Source organism: Heteronotia binoei, chromosome 4 (genome assembly GCF_032191835.1).
Source record: "Heteronotia binoei isolate CCM8104 ecotype False Entrance Well chromosome 4, APGP_CSIRO_Hbin_v1, whole genome shotgun sequence".
In the NCBI taxonomy this organism is placed as follows: Eukaryota; Metazoa; Chordata; class Lepidosauria; order Squamata; family Gekkonidae; genus Heteronotia; species Heteronotia binoei.
Genome location: NC_083226.1, coordinates 26,682,514 through 26,704,008, shown reverse-complemented (window position 1 = coordinate 26,704,008; position 21,495 = coordinate 26,682,514). Strand labels below are relative to the sequence as shown.

Here is a 21,495-nt window from a genome sequence, read left to right as displayed (position 1 = left end):
TAGAGTCCTCAGCTCTTAACACTACGCCAACCTGCCTGGTTCCATCTTTAGCTATGCTTTTAAAAGGTATTCACTTGTGAGTGACTGTTTGCACTGAATAGACATCAAGAACACTTGCATGAAATTGCATTCAAACATCTCATGCTATTGAAAGCAAGGCCATGTGGATAGATGCAGGGGGTATTTTTGTATCAGGAACTCCTTACAGTCCTCTTCATACAGGGTCTACTGTAATCTCTTGGAGGATTGGCTGTATCAAGGGGGTGTGGCCTAATATTCAAAGGAGTTCCTGCTAAAAAAAAAGCTCTGGATAGATGGTAGTATTTGGGTGGACATCAGATTTGCATCTGTAGTTCTTGATTCCATAAGTGAGGCATACAGGCAGGTAAGCATCTCTTAGATGTGACCTCTTTCATCTGAGAAACTATGTTGTGTTGTAATTGGATTACAACCAAAAAGACCTCCAGTCTTCCCATCCTGGCATGTTGCTCACTGAGCCAGTCAAGTATCTTTGAGCCTATATCTACTTTGGGGGGTTGTTTGAAATAGGGTTGGGAGGAGAGCAGGTAAGGTTCCTTGGGCTAATGAGAATAAAACCCTGTTGGCATAATTTCCTTGTATCCGGGCAGGTGTGTCAAACAATTTCTGGATTGTTGATGAGAAAAGAGTCTGGTTCGCTTTCCAGTTTACCTGCTTTCTGTCCCTCCCTACTTAGTCTTGCACCGGGAGTGGAGATTGAAGACTTCCTAGTTTGAGCAGTCTGTGATCTAATCTCAGTTTGTTGTGTAGTCTGGCTGGGGGCAGAGGAAGCTGTAATGAATTAAAGTTTTAATTCTATAGTAGGATGAAGCTGTTGTGAGACAGAAACATGCCGAGTGGTTACAGTGTCTGAATTCGCACATTGCACCAAATTGTGGTTAGATTATTCGAAGCCTTCCCAAATCAGGAAGTCTGCAATCTCTGTTCCTCACACAAAGGAAGAAGTAAGTGTGTGTGTGTGTGTGTGCACTTGAGAATGAGTCAGGTTCATTCTCATCATGAGCCAATTGGAGTTTTGGTATCTAAATGCACTTTAAGACACAGCATGGTATTTAATACTTATATTTATGGCATGTTTCTTTTGGGCTGCCATTAATGTTCCAAAGGATTTTTTTCAAGGGTTCTTAGTTTGAATTCAGTGGCATCCTTAAGACCAATGAAGTTTAATTCTGGATATAAGCTTTGTGTGTATGCACACTTCGAACTGTTCATGCACTCAAAAACTTATACCCAGAATGAAACTTTCTAAATCTTAAAGGTGGACTCAGATTTTGTTTTGCTTCAAACCAACATGGCTATAGCCCATCTGCCATTGTTGAGAAGGCAAATGCAAGTGAAGCTGGGCTCTGTAGTATTGTTGTCTTGAATAGCAGTATTTGACCCTTGGTCTGATCTTGGTGTCTGTCTGAAGCTAGGAGCTATTTGTTGGGTGGGGGGAGCTGCAAGCATAAATGAGCAGCTCTGTATCTTTTTTTCCATGCATGCAAAATTACAGCTCAACTCTAGATTATTCAGCAGCACAAGCCTGGCTTTCAAATAAGTTTTCAAACAAGTTAGTAGCATTAAAAAAAATATGTTTCATAGCCAGGGTGCCCAATCACATAAAACTACTAGTCGAAGAGAAGAAAACAATCTTTGTCTAGTTCAAAGACTTTACATCTGGTCATTTCCAATCATTTTTTCACAAGCATCCAGCCAAGTGGATATTTTCACACCAGCCATAAAATGCATGCATTAAACCCAGACAGTCGAAGTTTCTGGTACTGATTTTTTTTAAAAAAAAGAATATCAGTGTTTCCTTTCCTAGAAAGCATCCCTGTCTAAGTGCTGAGCACCCGCTTGGCTCTGGAATACGTCACAAACACACTTAAACAAAATCAGCATTTGACCGTGATTCTGTTTGACAGCTTTTTATATGTTTAATTTACTCCTTTGTGGTTTTTCTGGCAAATGAGAAAGGGAATATATCAAATAAAATATACATTCTCCATCTTAGGCAATTTGGGGGGGCCTCTCTGGTGTCATTTTAGCACAGTCATTTTTTTTAAAGAAAAGAAAGGCAACTATTACAGTGTCAGCCTTTGTAAGGGGGCGGCGGGAGCAGTGGGGTGCCCGAGATACTTATCTATCAGCAACTGACAAGGCATCATCAGAGAAGTAAATCAGCTGCAGGGTATTTGCAGATAAAACCTGCCCTTGTTACTAAGAGAAATTACTACTGCCTGGTGCACACTGTTGTCTTTTGAGCTAATCACCCCCAGCTTCTGACACTCGCTCTGACAGGGCCCCTGATTGCTGCCCGTGCCCACTTCAGACGGCAGATACGGAGCAATTCCTTTTGCGTCAACCATTAAATCTGCAATAGCAAGCCATTCATTACAGATATTTAGTGCCGGAGGGAAGAGGATGGGGGGAGGGGAGGCACCTCCCTTCTTCTCCCTCCCCATTCACTTGGAGCTTGTCATTTTTTTTTTCTTTTTAGCGATTTGCATTTAATGAGTCCCTCAAACACGCCTTAAATTATGCATTTGAATGATGGACATTGTTGGCTTACACTTGAACAGTCCAAAATAATAATAATAATAATAATGGTGTAAAATCCCCCTCTGGAGATGAAGCGATAATTACTCTTGAATTGTCCCCTACGTCTCAGTAGGGAGGAATTGCAGAGGCTCGGTAAGAAGTGACTAGATGAATTGCAGCAAGGTCAGCCTAAGATCTCATTCTGTCCCTGTGGTTCAGGCTTGGCTTGCACACTACGTTGTGTCATTTTACTGGGATAGGTATCTAATCTTCTAGGTTAGTCTTTTCCAAATTTTCTGCCTTCAGGGAACGTTTTTGATATTCGCTTGGCTCCCAGAAACCACCAGCTCATCTGTGACTGGGTACAGCTGGTTTGGACTGAAACAACTGGAACGTCCCCTAAAACACATGTGGTTCCCTTGGGGTTGGGCCATAGACTAGCTGAATTCCATAGACTTAAGTTGCAAGGCTGCCGTAACTAATCTGAGGAATCCCTGATAACTTCTCAAGGAACTTCAAGATTCTGTAGAATGCGGTTTTGAGGTTCCATCTGCATGTTACAGAATTCTCTCGCTGTAGCTTTGCCCTGTGTTGTGCTTTGGCTACAAACGGAAAAGGGCCTCTGGGAGACACAAAACTCCTTTCACGACATGTGGCACAAAATCCTTGTGCTTCTCCGCAGTAAACAGGGTTTTGTGATGTATAAATAAGGTTGTCACCCCCCAGGTCCTTGTGAGCGTTCCTCTAGTTTTGGGGGCTCCAGAGAGCCAGTTTGGTGTAGTGGTTAAGTGTGTGGACTCTTATCTGGGAGAACCGGGTTTGATTCCCCACTCCTCCACTTACAGCTGCTGGAATGGGCTTGGGTGAACCATAGCTGTCGCAGGAGCTGTCCTTGAAAGGGCAGTTGCTGCAAGATCTCTCTCAGCCCCACCCACCTCACAGGGTGTCTGTTGTGGGGGGGGGGAGAAGATATAGGAGATTGTAAGCCGCTCTGAGTCTCTGATTCAGAGAGAAGGGCGGGGTATAAATCTGCAGTCTTCTTCTTCTTGGCCGGCCAGGTGGCTGGTGGGGGGAAGCCCTGCCCCAAACCCAACCACCAGCGGACACACCTCTCCCTCCCCTCCTGCAAGATTTAAAGGACCCTTCAGCTGATTGGTGGAACCGCGTGGCCCTTCAAATCCTTTTGTGAAGAAGCCAGGGGGGGTGGGGGATGTGTTCATGCACACATGTCCTCCAAGCTGTGAATTCATGGTTTGGAGACAGCATCCCTCCTTCTTCCCCAAAGTATTTAAAGGGATCCTTTCAGTCAGTGCTGGATTAAAACCTGTAGAGGCCCCTAGGAAGTCTTGGGGGGCCCCTTGCAAATTATGTCAGAGTCTGAGTGCCCTCCCTGTCACCCATGGCCTCCGCTGCAGCCTGCAGACATCTTCTTAAAAGCCCCTTTGACAAAGCTGTGGGGGAGAGGCAGAGAGAGGCAAACTTGGCGACAACACCAGCAGCAGCTGCACCTGGCGAGTCAGGCAAAGAGCAGCTCAGTTGCTGGCTGCATGTGCAGGCTGGGAGGGCTGCAAGCAGGGGGGAGAACCTAAAGGCATGGTGGCCCACAGACCAGTGCCTACTTGGCCTAATTGTTGATCCGGCTCTGCTTTCAGTGTTTTGGGGAGGAAGAAGTGTGTAGGGGGGGTGCACCTGAAATTCAAGCCACAAATTTGTAACTTGGAGTGCAGGTGCTGGTCCCCAACATGATGGCATCACTTCCATGTGACATCATCACACTGGGACTGTCCCGCCCCCTTATGGAACGCCCCCCAAAGTCCCTGGCTGGGGATTTGGAAGGGCCTGGCAACCCTATATGTGGATGAAGTCTTAGAATCGCTGTCCCGGGCTAACTTCCACAAAGATTTGAATACTGATTCATAGGAAAGATTAGCTATGTCAGATACAGAATATTGGGGAGTATTCATAGGAATATTGAGAAGTATTCATAGGAATATTAGGGAGTATTTATAGGAAGGATCAGCTATGTCAGATACAGAATATTGGGGAGTGTGTTCAGACTAAATTCTCTTTCCCAGCCTACTTAACAGGGCTGAATTAGAGTTCTTCAGTTCAAGATCTGGTTTGGTTAAAAGTCCTTCTCTATGGTCGTTTTCGCACTCACCTTAATCAGCAGCGACGACCCTCTTCACCGCGCAGGATCTGCGCGGATTTCGCACTAATTGCCGCGGAGCACCCAGAAGAGCCGGAAAGTCCCGGCGCTTTTGCAGCGCAAACGGAAACCGCCAAAAACCAGTTTCCGTTTGCGCTGCAAAAGCGCCGGGACTTTCCGGCTCTTCTGGGTGCTCCACGGCAATTAGTGCGAAATCCGCACAGATCCTGCGTGGTGAAGAGGGTCGTCGCTGCTGATTAAGGTGAGTGCGAAAACGACCTATGTGAGGCTCTTAAAAATGCACAGTTCAAAGCTTAATCATTAGCTGATGAAAACTGCTGCTTCCAGTTCTGCCGCTAGCAAATGTAACCAACATACTTCGATAGTTTTTATTTAAGATTTCAGTCATCTGCTTTGCCCCCTTTTTAGAGGGTGATTTTCTGTGGGTTTTGCCAAATCCTCAAGCTCTGTGCGCAGGGCTGGACAGGGTATTTTTACGTGTTTTTCTTGCACTTCAACAATGTATGTATCAGTTAGCAGTCTCACAGCACATCATCCTGTCATTGAGCGTGAGCTAGTTTTTAAAGAATTATTTAAGGCAAACTTGGGGAAACATTTGCTGCCACAGGAGGTGGCGGCGGCTACAAGTATAGCAAGCTTCAAGAGGGGATTGGATAAACATATGGAGCAGAGGTCTATCAGTGGCTAGCCACAGTGTACTGATGGAACTCTCTGTCTGGGGCAGTGATGCTCTGTATTCTTGGTGTTTGGGGGGGGGGGCAACAGTGGGAGGGCTTCTAGTGTCCTGGCCCCACTGATGGGCCTCCTGATAGCACCTGGGTTTTTGGCCACTGTCTGACACAGAGTGTTGTGGATGGGCCATTGGCTTGATCCAGCATGGTTTCTCTTACGTTCTTATGTTCTTATTTTGAAATGTGCGGCAGAGCTGGGTGTAATGGTTTTTCTAACCAAAACCAACTGCAAGGTGTGTCATGCGAGGAGTTTCTCCCACCACCACCCTGCTGCCTCCAGTATGGCATATTTCATTACCGCTTTTAGCGCTTGAAATTTAATGGGTCAAACTAGATTTAAAATAGACATAAATATTTTAAAAGGAGCTTTAGCAATTTAGTCAGCAGTAGCAATGCACTGAGATATTGACGAATAATCACAGTAAATGTATCAGCCCTGAGGCACCTTTTAGACTCTGGTTCACTGTGGTCTCTTGGGATGAATCTCGCATTATCAGATGCATTGAAAGAAAGGTGTCCTAAACTGGCATCTGTGTGCACAATTTATTTATATATTATTTATTCTTCGTACTTATATCCCACCCTCCCCGCCGAAGCAGGCACAATGAGCATGCCCTTGTGTGCACACATTCATACATACATATACAACGGGAAAGGGTGGAGTCTATGTACAGCAGCATCATGACAGTGAAAAGGTAAAGGTAGTCCTCTGTGCAAGCACCAATCATTTTCGACTCTAGGGTGACGTCACATCACGTTTTCATGGCAGACTGTTTTACAGGGTGGTTTGCCACTGCCTGCCCCAGTTATTTACGCTTTCCCCCCCAGCAAGCTGGGTACTCATTTTACTGACCTCGGAAGGATGGAAGGCTGAGTCAACCTGGAGCCTGCTACCTGAACCCAGCTTCTGCCAGGATCGAGCTCAGGTCATGAGCAGAGTTTAGGACTGGGCCATAATCTTGCCATAGTTAAATCATATTATCCTTTCTAAAAAGGTAAAGGTAGTCCCCCTGTGCAAGCACCAGTCATTTCCAACTTTGGGGTGACGTCGCATCACGACGTTTTCACGGCAGACACTTTTATGGGGTGGTTTTGCCATTGCCTTCCCCAGTCATCTACACTTTCCCCCCAGCAAGCTGGGTCCTCATTTTACCAACCTCGGAAGGATGGAAGGCTGAGTCAACCTTGAGCCTGCTACTTGAACCCAGCTTCCGCCGGGATCGAGCTCAGGTCATGAGCAGAGCTTAGGACTGCAGTACTTCAGCTTTACCACTCTGCGCCACGGGGCTCCCTATTCCGTGATATTGCAAAAGGGTAATGGTAACTGTGGTTGATGAGATTCAGACTTGTACACATGATTTTACCCACTCCCAACTAGCAGATCCTGAGTAATGATAGATTAAAGGTAAAGGTGCAAGTACCAGTAGTTTTCAACTCTGGGGTGATGGTGTTTTCACAATGTTTTCATGGCAGACTTTTTACAGGGTGGTTTGCCTTCCCCAGTCATCTACACTAGATTAACAGGCAGTAAATTAACCTAAAAAATATTTCTGGATAGGCTTGTCAATCTCCAAGTTGGAATTCCTGGGGGTTTTGGGGGTGGTTACTGAGGCTGGGTCCAGACAGCTAGCTTGGGACGGCAGCCTCCCATCCTGGAAGTAAGTCGGTGAAAAGAGAGGGGCCCAGGGCAGTCAGGTAGCTTGCAGCCCCCTGCTGGAACGGGGATGCACCGCACACACCCTGGAGGAGTGGTCACACCACTCATGCGCTTGACCACTGCTTCCCGGTTTCTCCCTGGCTGTTCAGATGGCCAGGAAAGACTTCTTGGAAGCACCTCACTGATTTGCTGCCAATTTGCTACTACCAGGGCTGGCTCTCCCGCTAGGCAAACTAGGCAGTTTCCTAGGGTGCCAGGAGGGGGCACGCTAAATTGGGCTCCCCCCCGGTGCCCAAGACAACAGCCTGGTTGCCCCTCTCCCCGCCCCCCGCTGCTCCTACTGCCGCTGCCACCACTTCCCCCACCCCAGCTCACCGCAAAGAGGCTGGGGCCTACCAGCTTCAAGGCAACCACACGTTTTTTGAGGCCAGCACTGGATGAAGCTTCGCTCTCCCTCACTTCCAGTTCCAGAAAGGAGGGGGAAGAAGCCTCCTCCTGCACTGGCTTCAAAAAATGTGCGGTTGCCTCGAAGCCAGTAGGGCCCAACCTAGTCGCGGTGAGCTGGGGAGGGGCGCATGTGATGGGACGTGGTGGAGGGGGGGTATGAGGCGGTGGCAGGGGTGCACTGGGCAGAGAGCCTGCCTGGGGCACTGTATGCTTTTTGAAGCAGCAGGACGATGGGTAAGGATGGGGTGAGTGCGGGAGCAGGGTAGGATCCAGATGTGCATGTTTGAACACACTTTTTGGTCTGGTTGTGGGGTGTCCCTGAGGTGGCTTATACTGATCTGGACCCAGCCTTCGAGATGGTAGGGGTTTGGGGAGGGGAGGGATGTCAGCAAGGGGTGATGGCACAGAACCCACCCTCAGAAGCATCCGTTTTCTCCAGGAGAAGTGATCTTTGTAGTCTGTAGAGCAACTGTAATTCTAGGTGATCTTCTGGAAGATGGCAACCCTGTTTCACTTTTTCCCAAGCGCTGAAAGCGACCTTCCACTTTGGGGGGTGGAATCTGTGAAACTTTTCTGAACTGGAACAAAAATAGACAAAGAGGGATATCTTCTTGCCTCAATAAATGAAGTACTCCAGAGCCTGAGGGCTATATTGGGGAAGGCCCTCTTCTCAGCCAGCATCAACTAATTTGATGGGGGAAAGAGCCACGTGTTGCATGTTGGTAGCCGGAAAATCAAGCATAGTTTGCATTTCACAAACTGCAACAAGTTACAGTTTCCTGCATAGCTGTACATCTTCAGTCTTAAATTTCACAAAGAGTGTGGTGCAAGCCTGAGGACTTCTTGTACTCATAATAGAAAGGTCAGCTGTGATCCAGAAGCCTTTAGGTCAATAAAATCCTTGGAAACAGCAAGTTGGATGTAGCCAATTATTGGGGAGAAAGGAGCTGGCCCATTTTAGATTTAGTTACTGATCCCTCCTTTATACCTGAAGTGTCTTTACCACTCTAACTCCTAAATTCTGGGGAGCTTTTGCTTATTTGAGGTGAGACGCTCTGAGCCAACTTCTTAAATTGTTGTTGTTTCTGTTGGTTAGTTTAGGTTGTGTTTCAGTCATAACAAAACAGCAGTGTGGGGAATGTGGGAAGAGTTCAGTCTCTGAATTACGCAGAACAGAAAGAACACTTGGGAGTGGTGAAAGCCGAAAGACATCCTAAGTATTGCTCTCATTAAGCAAAACCTAGTTTGTAGTTAACATCTGTCCTCCGCCTATGTGCCTCTAGAAATGGGTTTCAGTCCAAAGCTGGAAAGGGGTGTGTGTGTATGCCTTTTTGTTCTGTTACAGAAACTACTGAGGTGAGTTGTGCATTCTTTTGAGCCTACCTTTAAATTGGTCAAAACCAGGGCTTTTTTGTGTGGCAGGAGCTCCTTTGCATATTAGGCCACATACCCCTGATGTAGCCAATCCTTCTGGAACTTATAGTAGACCCTGTAAGAAGAGCCCCGTAAGCTCTTGGAGGACTGGCTACATCAGAGGATGTGGCCTAACATGCAAAGGAATTCCTGCTACAAAAAAAGCTCTAATCAAAACATGTCAGATGCGTGAGAACTTCAACACCTTGGTGGGTCATAGAGTAAATAAACAGATGCAAATACAAAGCTGTGAGGGCAAAAAGCAGGAGAGTATCTTCTCTTCCCTAAACTGAAGCCCTCTGGCCTGAGTCTTGTTAGCAGTGTAGCTGTCCTTATAAACCCTTTAATTTTGAACTCGAGAAGCTGCTCCAGTGTGTTAAGTAACTGGAAAGTCCCTCGCAGGAGCCTCTTCAACTAAAAGAGTGTCATTTCTTTTTCCTCTCCCCCTCCTCCTCTTTTCAGGTCCTAATAGCAGATGATTACTCTGACCCATTTGATGCCAAAAGTGAGGGAAACAAGACAGGCAAAGGAGAAAACACTGGCTATATGGAACCATATGAAGCCCAGAGGATTATGACAGGTAAGGATGCCAGAACTTTTTCAGGTTTTTTATGCCTTGCCCTGCATGTTCTGGGCTAGCCTGATCTCATCAGATCTTGGAAACTAAGCAGGGTCAGCCCTGGTTAGTGCTTGGATGGGAGACCACCAAGTAGGGTTTGCTGTGCAGAAACAAACAATGGCGAACCACCTCTGCTAGTCTCTTGCCTTGAAAACCCCATCATCATAAGTCATGCTGCGACTTGATGGCACTTCTCATCAACATAAGTTCCATCCCCAGTGTGGTGGGAGCAGGGCCTTTCCCAGCTTTCCTGAGAGCATCGTGTGATTATGTTGGATGCACAGAGAATTTCAGATCCTGCGTCGCAACCTTTTTTTGTGATATATGGAATGGAGTACTGAGAAATGTATGCAAGATCTGGAGGAGGGGGCAGTCTTGCTTTTGTCACCAAGAAGGAAACTACCAAGAACAAGAGTCCCAGAGCTGCTCAGACCAATGATCAAACGTACCCCAGAAGTCTTTACCTGGGGGTATGGGATTATCACCTTGCTTGTTCCAGCCTCCTGACTGGTGAAATCCTCTTCATTTGTTAGAGATGGGTGATGGCTCACAGGCTGATTTCAAAGAGTTCAAGAGACTTGCTGAAAAGCTTGAATCTTAAAAGAAAGCCATGGTCAACGCTGTGTTCTTGTGAGTGTATAAATGACTCTTCTTTCAGGTGCAAGATTCAAGTCTTGTAGTACCTTCAAGATCAACAAGACTTCCAGGGTATAAGCTTTTGAAAGTCAAACCTCTTTCCATTAGGTACCTTTAACTCTCAAATAACCTGGAAATAATGTTGGTTTTTATGGTACTACTGGACTTGAATCTTGCGGTTTTAACAGAGGAATTCTAACAATTGTTACAAAATTCTAACACGGCTACCTATTGAAAACTGTTGTGTATTCTTTCATGATAGTGCATGTATTTCATACATATCTTCTCCCATACAGATGGTGGGGAGTATTTCTTAGTAGACTATAGGGCTATATTGGGTTTTAATTAGGATCATTTTGGCCAAGGAGCTTGAGGTTTATGTTCAGACTCAACTTTGATCCCGCAAGAAGGAACTTGAAATAGAAATCTGGTCCAGCGATGGTTTACTTTGTCTCCTTGATTTCTGGTAACACCATTAATCTGTTTTGTGTGCCAAGATGCTGTCTGATTCAGCAAGGTTCTGTTTAAATTTGTGAGCCTTCTGGATTACAAATACGATTTAGGTTTACTGATACATATGCAGATTTCAACCAAACCAACTTTCAAGGTAATGTAAAGTCTGGACTGTTAGTCTCAACCATGGGAGGGAGCAAGGCTGAAGTTACAAAAATTGTCATGTTAATTTTGTGGGTGTGGGTGTAATTTTCTCAGTATTACTTTGGCCTTTTGCCATTCATGCTTCTATATTGTACTTTGAATATGTTGAGTTTCATTAGCTGGTCCCTGTAGGGTTTGTTGGTTTCTAAGTGTCAACATGTCATTTCTCAATCAGTAAGGAAAATGACACCTAATGTTTTGAGCTTCTGTTCCATCATAAATGCAAATTCTTGTTCTGAATATGGAACATGGATTGTATTGCTAATAGCAATGCACATTAACAGCCACGTCTGACAACAGATTTAATGTGTTACTATTTCCGTGTAGGGATTGGTCACACTGGCTGAACAGGGCTATAAGTCTCCTTGATAGTCAGGCATAACACTGCTCAAGAAACCCAGAGGAGATTTTGAAAGCACAATGAGTAATGTCCGCTCTGATTATAACGATTTAAAAACACACATCTTCCCAAGAGGCTAGGTCAGGGGTGGCCAACCTTGCTTAATGTAAGAGCCACATAAATGTCAGATGTGTGAGAGCCACCAGACATGAACGTCAGATGTCTGAGAGAAGGAAGGAAAATAGGTGGGGAGGAAGAGAAAGAGGTGGAAAGAAAGCAACTTGGACTTTAAATGCATTCTCCAAGGCACTTGCTGGCATGGCTTGAAGAAGTGGTTTAAAGAGACAAATGCCTTCTCTGGTGGGGGCTTCAAGAGCCACACATTGTGTGTGAAAGAGCCACATGTGGCTTCCGAGCCACAGTTTGGCCACCCTGGGGCTAGGTATACATAGTTTGTATGATGGAGAATTTGTAGCACAGCAAACTTTACCAGATAACCTGTATATTTTCTGCTACTTGTTTATTTGATTATTTATAGGTTTCATTTAGAGCCTGCCTTTCTTGTTGAGATTCAGGGCAGAGAACAAAATATAAAAGCAATGCAGTCAGACAGCATATGTAAACCAGCCGATGAACAATGGAATAGGATTACAAAATCAGGAGACGATGCAGACAAACACACATTAAGACATGGCGTGTCATAAACAATGCAGAAAATGGATCACAAAGATGAGGCACTGAAAGCAAGCAAAAACAGTAAACAGTGCAATAGACTACTTTCCCATATCCTTATGAAAGCACCCTAATGGCCATTCCATTATACAACAGGCCCCCCTCACCTGAAGCAAGCCATTCCACAAGTTGGAGGCCATAACAGAGGAAGCTGGGGCAAAAGCCATTGTTATTTGTACCTATTTGCATGTTGGCACCATTAGACGGCCATGACATGGATGGGCCAGACAAGCAGGAGGGTGCAAAAAAATAAAATCGGTATTTCCCAAGTATTCCCAGTTCCGCTGTGGTATTCAGATGCAGGTTTTTTTATACTCAATGGGAAATCTATCTGGGGGTATCTGAGGGTCTGGGTGGCTGTTTTTTGAGGCACCAAATTTGCAACATAGCAAAGCTGCAATTCCAATAATAACTGAGCTGCATCAGCTGGTGAGTTGGCGTAAAGGGCAGACCCATGTAGAGTGCATTACAGTAATCTAGCTTCAGGATTACCACAGCATGGATCCATGTGGCCAGCTCAAAGTAAAGAACTAAATGAAAGTGGAAGAAAGTACTTTTTTTGCAGCTGCATTAACTTGCCTCTTCAGGAATAAAGCAGGATCCAGTGTATTCCCAAAGGGTGTCAGTTTGGTGTAGTGGTTAAGAGTGCAGACTCTAATCTGGGAGAGCGGGGTTTGATTCCCCTCTCCTCCATGTGCACCTGCTGGTGTGATCTTGGGTCAGTCACAAGTTCTCTCAGAGCTGTTCTCTCAAGAGCAGTCCTCGAAAGAGCTCTCTCAACCCCACCAACCTTACACGATGTCTGTTGTGGGGAGAGGAAAGGAAAAGAGATTGTAAGCCACTCTGAGACTCCAAGTAAAGTCCTCTCTTCCTTTCCTTCTTCCTCTTCCTCTTTTTCTTCTCCTTCTTCTCTCTTCTTTCTCTTTTCTTCTCATTTCTTCTTTCTTCTTCTGCAAGTATCAGCTGAACCCCATCAAAAGTGGGAAGTACAATATCCTTCAAAACTTCTGTCTTGTCAGGATTCAATTTCAACTTGTTCACCTTTAACCATTTAGCCACAGCACCTAGGTACTGGCTCAGGGCCTCTGTAACATCATTGGCAATTTAGATATACAGAAATTGCTGTCATTAGCATATTGATGACTGCTGCTTCAAAATGATGAATGCTTTCTGTTAGGAGCTTTATGCAGAGATTAAATAGAAATGGGGGATAAGTCTCATCCTCGTGGAACCCCACAGGGCAAGTCTCACGCTGAGGAAAACAACAGCAAACGTGAGTCTGGTCCCAGTGGAATGATTTAAACCAATCCAAACCACATCCTTTGATTTGTACCTCTGCCTTCAGATACCTCAACAGGATGGTGTGGTCCACAGTATCAAAGGCTGCCAACAAATCCAGGAAGAACAACAAAGAGCCTCAGCTTTTGTCTCCTTTCAAATGGAGATCACCGGCTAAAGCCATCAGTTCTGTCGTCTCTCCATCCCATAGATTTCCTTGAAGCCAGACTGAAAGGGCTGTACAGTAGATGAGTAGTCATCCAGGAAGACCCGGAGTTGTTCTGCAACAGCTCTGTCAATCATTTTACCCAGAAGGGGCAAATTAAAGTCCTGATAATTGGCCACAACATTCTTCTCTAGTGCTGAGTTGTTGGCTTTTAACAATAATGAACAGAAAACTGTTGGTTTTAGTTGACTGAGAAAAGGTGCTCCAAGTCAGTGATTAATTTATGATGGACACCAGGACTCATTAACGTGACCTTAATATGATTTCAGCAACCAGGATGGACAAGGATCCAGTGGAGAAGCAGTGATCTTCACAGATCCCAAGATCCTGTCCACATCCATCACAGTTACTGGGTATAAATGATCTATAAATGGACCAGATGATCCATTTCTTCTGTTTCAGCTATATTACAGCTGGTGTCCTGATCAGAATGCTTTTGAGAGATTTTATCAGCAACAAACTTTGCAAAAGTTTCACAATTTATCACTAGTTCCCAAGAATGTAAAGACTCAAGAGTCAGCAAGTGCCAAAATACTTTAAACAGCTGAACTGGGAGTATTGAAGCAGGGGTTAGCTGAGAAGTAGGATTTCTTTGCCGCTGTCGCTGCTGCCTCGTAGGTCTCCCAATGAGCTCTATAGCATACTGTGTCAGATTCACTTGCAGTTTTCTGCACCACCACTCTAGCCTTTTTTCAGGTCACCGAGCTCTGTTGTAAACCAGGACACCTAATTCCACCTTGAGAGTGGGAGAAGTTGAGGGTGGAGAAGAGCAATCACACTAATATCGTTCTGGACCTTGTAGTTCCAGATTTTCACTGCCAACTCAACAGAGCTGTTGTTCGGGATTCTAAAATCCTCCAGAGCATTCCAGAATCCAGTCAAATCCTGAAGTCTGTGCTGGAAAGCCGTTTTAAAAAAACACACATAAACCTTGTGGAATACTGGTGTCAAGTTCTCCCATGCCTTTAGGAGGCACTTGCTGACCCTCCAGCCCCCAAACCAGATCTTTGTATACAGTGCCTGAGTTTACATTGACACCACTTTGATTTTATATGGGTACTCAAGAGCACTGTGACATAAGCATCTAGTTTTGCAAATGTATGTCAGAGTGAGTTGGCGAAGAACAGATGGTTCTTTAAATATTTAGAGACTGTTGCCATGTCATATGTATAACATAGATAAATAAACAAAAAACATGACCAGAAGTATGCCAAAATAAACAATGTATACAAAATCATGAAGTGCCCAAGTGGTTCTTAATAGCCACAATAGGGTGAAATAATAGTCTAATGTTAAACGAAGATCCTTAAAGGACGTCAGAACCTTAAATCACAGACAGTCAAGCAGAAGTAGAAACTGGAAATGATAGTCCAGTAAGAAACAAAGATCCTTAAAGGACATCAGATCCTTTCATCACTGAATGTCAAGCACAGGTAGAATAAAAAGGTAGGTAAAGGTAGCCCCCTGTGCAAGCACCAAGTTGATCTTCTTCGTGGTCTCTGTGCATTCACACATATGGGTAATCCGCAGGATTGGCCCCGACCTCGGAGAGTTCAAAGCAATCTTGATCGTAGATCTGGCGCGCCTCCCACTTGTCCTGGGAGGAGACAGCTACTGCGCATGCCTGGACAAGGGGGAGGTGCTTAGCCACTCAGTTTCTTCCTTACCGCCGACCGGATCGCACCTTCCTCGTTGATCTCCAACTTCTTCATTGCAATCTCCAACAACTACCTTCTCTTCGCTTCAATTCTTCATCTTCTACTTCTCCTGGTATCGTATAAAAAAAAAAAAAAAAAAAAAGCCTCCTCTTACTATCTTTCTGGACTTTCCCCCTCCCTCCCCCCCCCCCTCCCGGGCGGATGGAAGGAAGGGACAAGATAATCTTTAAACGCTGTACCAGCTGCTCATCCAAAATCCCCTCGTCCGACGGCCACTCTCTTTGCCTGTTCTGCCTTGGAGAGGCACACCGTCCAGACTCCTGCGTGCACTGCAGCCAATTTGGTAAACAGGCCCGCAAGAACCGCGCCGCGAGACTCAAGAGCCACCTCATGGAAACCTCACTCCGACCGGCCATGCCGCGTGGCGGACAACAACAACCCGCGCCATCTTCCCCACACCTCGTGGGAGAGGCGCAGTCGGCAGCTTCCGTGGCACAGACTCCCTGTAAGCCTAAGACCGGCAAGCACTCTAAGAAGTCGGACGACCCCAAAAAGCGCCGCCGCTCCGATTCCGCCCACTCGGACCCGACGGGTAGCACTAGCTCAAAAAAGCATAAGACCCGCCCTCTCGACTCGGCCTCGAACCCGACCACCAAACCGAAGGCCCCGAACCCGACCGCCACTGCCTCCGGATCGATGCCGAAGACTCCGACGTCGAAGTCGACGGCAACACCGTCAATCACTCCGTTGGAAATCATCCGCATCTCATCAAAGTCGCCGTCCATTCCGAATTCCCCACCAGACCAGCTGCTGGATACGCACTCTACCACATCCGTTAGGACCCACACTCTCGACCCCACTAAATTCATAGATCTCTCACAGCCGATAGACGCCCACGCGCTCACCAGAGAACCCTCGACCCCGAGAGATCCCCTGACTAGACCTCGATCTCACAGTCGCAGACGCACCAGGTCCCGCAGTCGCCGACACACCAGGTCCCGCAGTCGCCGACGTACCAGGTCCCGCAGTCGCCGCCGCACCAGGTCCCGCAGTCGCCGCCGCACCAGGTCCCGCAGCCGCCGACGCTCTCGCAGCCACCGCAGGGGGAGACACTACTATTACTCTCCATCGAGATCTAGGTCTCCATCCCCACGGCACCGAAGACGGCACCGACGATCACCATCCCACGATCGCCATTACCACAGCTACCAAGAGTCTCCGCGCTACCGAGATCGCACACACAGACTCCAAACTGCATCGATCGAATCGCTTCACCACCATGACGACCCTACGGACCTCGGCGCCGAACCGAAGCTCCCGTCACCACTAGAATCCCTACACACGGCTCCCAAGACAACACCTCAGCCCGACCTACCTCAAGGAACCGACGACGGATCCGAGGAGGAACTCTCCGACTCCGACCACTCTTCGGGTTCGGACCTACAATCCCCAGACTCCGACATAGCCAAGCCAGCAGACTTATCACCGTCTGAAGGCCCAAGATCCTACCTCGACCTTGTAGCAAACATGGCAAGCTCGCTAAATCTAAAGCTCAATACAGACGCTCCCAGAGTCTCGGACGTCGTTTTTGATCTAGTCCACGCGGATCTTCCATCCAGCTCTTCTCTCCCAATGCTCCCCGTTCTACTAGAAACACTCAAAGAAGCATGGGACAAACCGGCATCGGTACCGCCAACATCCAAGAGGGTTGAAGCGCTGTACAAGATACACGCACCTGATTCCAAGTTCCTGTTCACCCACCCGGCTCCGAACTCGATCATTGTACATTCGTCCTCGAAGTCGAAGCAGACTAGACACCCGGTACCACCAGAACGGGAGGGCAAAAAACTCGACACGATCGGAAGAAAGATTTACGCCCTCACTACAGCCACAACCAAAATCCTCAACTACATGGCATGCTTCTCCGCATACACCCACAACCTGACCACCTCCCTCGCCGCATTGGTACCATCCCTGCCCGAGGCATCCCAAAAGTCAGCCACCACCACCCTGCAGGAGATGGCCAGAGTAACCAAACAGCAAATCAACACTGCCCGTCACGCTGCACAGTGTTCCTCCAGAACCTTGGCCTCAGCCATAGCACTCCGCAGACACGCGTGGCTCAGGTCCTCCTCCCTCCAACCAGACATCAAATACAAAGTTGAAGATTTGCCCTTTGATGGCCTTGGCCTGTTTAGCTCCTCTACAGATGACATCCTCACATCTGTAGACGATGGCAGGAAGAGGGCAAGACGACTGGGAGTCTCCCAACCTCTGACCCAAACCAATCGACAAAGGAACTGGAGGTCCAACCAATACAAAGGGAACAGATCCCCACGGCAACAGGAACCATGGAAGCGCAAACCACCGCAGTCCAAACCTTCCTTTCAACACAGACGCCAAACAACCAAGAAACCTTCAACCACACCCAAACCGTCTCTCTGACCTCCCTGCCCCGAGCCGTCCAGTCTCCCTCCATCAGCCAAACCCATCAACACGACTACAACCATTCTACACTGCCTGGAGGACCATAACATCGGACGCCTGGGTCCTCGCCATCATTCAAAGAGGCTACCTAATAGAGTTTACGTCCACTCCAAAGCACCACCGGTTCCTCACCACACCCCCGTCCGCACCCCTGCAGACGGAAATCGCGTCTCTGCTGGACAAAGGCGCGATAGAACCAGTCCCACCCCAATACCATCGCACCGGCTTCTACTCCCGGTACTTCCTGGTGCCAAAAAAGGACGGAGGACTCCGACCCATTCTCGACCTCCGCAAACTCAACCTACACATAACCTACAAGAAATTCCGTATGGTCACGCTTCAGGCAATCCTCCCGCTCATCCCAGAACGAGCATGGATGGCGTCCATAGACCTCCAGGACGCCTACTTCCACATTACAATCAACCATCATCACAGAAGATTCCTCAGGTTCGCCATAGGGAAGCAGCACTTCCAGTTCTGCTCCCTTCCCTTCGGTCTCTCCACAGCACCAAGGGTCTTCACCAAGTGCATGGCAGTAGTAGCAGCCACATTACGCCAGCAGCAGATATCAATCTTCCCGTACATAGACGACTGGCTGATCGTCGCCCATTCCAGGGAGCAACTACAACTGGACGTCTCGACCACCCTCTCCACCCTGGCCACCTTAGGCCTCCTAGTCAACCTCTCAAAATCCAAACTAGTCCCTACCCAGAGGATCCAATTCATAGGAGCAGACATCTCCACGCTCTCGCAAACGGCTTTCCTACCTCAGGACAGGGCACTCGCCATAATGTCACTGGCCAACACTATCATCGCCCAGCGCTCCCAAACAGCGCTCACCTTCCAGAGAATGCTAGGCCTCATGGCAGCAACCACAGCAGTTCTGCGGTTTGCGAAGCTGCACATGCGTCCCCTCCAAATGTGGTTCGTAAGAACTTTCCGCCCTCACACACAACATCAATCCACACTGCTCACCCTTCCACTACACATTGTACCATCCCTCAAATGGTGGACCAAGGAACGTCACCTCTACAAGGGCATGCCATTCAAGCAGACACCGCCCTCGGTGATTGTAACCACAGATGCCTCCAACTGGGGATGGGGAGCCCACTTGGAAGACCTCACGGTGCAGGGCCAGTGGACAGACTACGAACGCTCTCTCCACATAAACTGCCTGGAGCTCATCGCAGTGCACAAGGCTTTGCGGTCCTTCCTCCCATCGCTAAGGAACCAGCACGTCCAGATCACCTCCGACAACATCGCCACAGTCTTTTACATCAACAGGCAGGGCGGCACCGCCTCCGTCAGACTCTGCAAGAGAGCCCTAGCCCTGTGGCATTGGAGCATAAGCCAGGGCATCTTCCTCACGGCCGTACACCTACCAGGGGCCGAGAACACCCAGGCAGACGCCCTGAGCCGCCACTCCACCAACAACCACGAGTGGTCTATCAACAGCCGATACATCAGACAGATATTCAGCATCTTCGGACAACCGAAGATAGATGTATTTGCTTCACCGTCAAATGCCCAATGCACCCGCTTCTACATGAGAGGTCCTCCATCCCACCTCTCCAGGGGGGATGCCTTCATACAAACTTGGAAAGGAACACTCCACTACCTCTTTCCGCCCATTCCACTTATCACCAGAGTTCTACAGAAGATTCAGGTAGACCACACAAACTGCATCCTCATAACTCCATGGTGGCCGCGCCAACCCTGGTTTACGACCTTGCTGCTCCTGTCCAACAATACCTTCATCCAGCTCCCTCAAACACGGGATCTCCTCTCTCAACAGGGCGGCAGGGTCCTTCACCACAACCCGGCATCGCTCAAATTAACAGCCTGGAGAATCAGTTTCTAGACTTCCCTCCGGAGGTCCGTCAGGTCCTAGTGAACTCCAGAAAACCATCTACTAGGAAATCCTATCTATTTAAGTGGAAACGCTTCTCACACTATGCCTCACAGCACAACTTCGACCCCAACCTCGCCACTATACCTCAGGTACTAACTTACACCCTAACGCTCTCCAGAGCGGGTCTGTCGTATTCTTCCCTGAAGGTACACCTGGCAGCCATCTCTGCCTTCCACCCCCGCATCGATGGCACAACGGTATTCTCTCACCACGCGACCAGAGCTTTCCTCAAGGGCATCATTCGCCTACACCCACCAATCAAACAAGTTCTACCCACCTGGAGCCTGTCCCTAGTCCTGAGCCAACTCATGAAACCACCCTTCGAGCCCATGGCCTCCATCCCACTACACCTGCTGTCATGGAAGACGGCACTACTTACGGCCCTCACCACAGGCAAGAGGGCCAGTGACATCTGCGCATTCAGAGCAGACCCACCGTATACGATATTTCATAACAGTACGGTGGTCCTCCGACCTGACCCGACCTTCCTACCCAAGGTCGTCTCTACCTTTCACCTAGGAAGACAGTCCACTATACCAGCCTTCTTCCAGCACCCCGCGGACGCGGGACAAAGGGCACTCCACAACCTGGATGCACGGAGAGCCCTAGCCTTCTACATAGACAGAACCCGCCAAATCCGTAAAGACCCTAGACTCTTTGTCACCTACGCTACCCATAATAAGGGCAGCAGAATATCTACTCAGAGACTCTCCAAATGGATTGTTGCTGCCATCGAACTCTGTTACCAGCTGGCAAAACAACCAATCCCTCAACATATACGAGCCCACTCAACCAGAGCCGTGGCTACCTCGTCTGCCTTCATGAAAGGCATCCCTATAGAGGACATATGCGCTGCAGCCGTCTGGTCCTCCACATCTACCTTCGCCTCGCACTACGCTCTCGACGTCCGTGCCCGGCGAGATGCCTCCTTCGGACAAGCAGTGCTACGATCGATCTTCGACTAACCACTGTGAGTACCACTATCATTACGTTACGCTCTAACCCTTCATGTTCTTACAGGTCCAGCACCCACCTCCGAAGAAATGGCTCGCTAATCACCCATATGTGTGAATGCACAGAGACCACGAAGAAGATGGACAGGTTTCTTACCTGTAACTGGTGATCTTCGAGTGGTCATCTGTGCAATCACACAGACCCACCCAGCCTTCCCCGCTGCTGGAAGCTAGTAAGCACAGTTATTTCCACCTATCCGGCGGCGGGAAGAAACTGAGTGGCTAAGCACCTCCCCCTTGTCCAGGCATGCGCAGTAGCTGTCTCCTCCCAGGACAAGTGGGAGGCGCGCCAGATCTACGATCAAGATTGCTTTGAACTCTCCGAGGTCGGGGCCAATCCTGCGGATTACCCATATGTGTGATTGCACAGATGACCACTCGAAGATCACCAGTTACAGGTAAGAAACCTGTCCTTACCGACCCATGGGGTGACGTCACATCAGGACGTTTTCTGTGCAGACTTTTTATGGGGTGGTTTGCCATTGCCTTCCCCATTCTGGACTATTATTTGACCTGTATTGTTACTGCTGTTAAGAACTCCTTAAACACTTAATGGTTTTGTATAAATTGTTTATTTTGGCATACTTCTGGTCACGGTTTTTGTTTGTTGTTTGTCTACATTGTTCCTCTTCCGTGACTCCTCCTTTCTTTTCTTGTATGGCAGTGGGAATCCCCACAAAGGCATCTAAATTAATGAGAACGAGAAAAAGAATGTGCCTGTAGCATTGAAAATAGGAGGGAGACCTCTTTAGATTTGAGCCTCTGCCCCAGACTTGACATGATGTTGGCCATGGAGCTAACCCATGGCTACCGATCCCATTTTAAAAGTTGCCATGAGGGCCTGTAATACTTTAGCAATAGGCAATCTTGTCCCCCACCCCACCCCACCCCATACCATTTAAACTGCCCAAACAGCCCCCTTTTAATTTTTAAATGGCACTGGTGAGCACAGGTTCC

The 21,495-nt window shown here is 47.9% G+C and overlaps 1 protein-coding gene across 1 annotated transcript in view; it reads left to right on the top strand.

Annotated features, from left to right (window-relative positions):
* The window catches only part of SHB (SH2 domain containing adaptor protein B), a 197,191-nt gene that overhangs the window by 65,895 nt on the left and 109,801 nt on the right, over positions 1–21,495 (top strand). Inside the window, exon 2 of the mRNA XM_060237019.1 lies at positions 9,443–9,560. Within this exon, the coding sequence (XP_060093002.1) occupies positions 9,443–9,560 (118 nt within the window). The remainder of the gene's footprint in view (positions 1–9,442; positions 9,561–21,495) is intronic.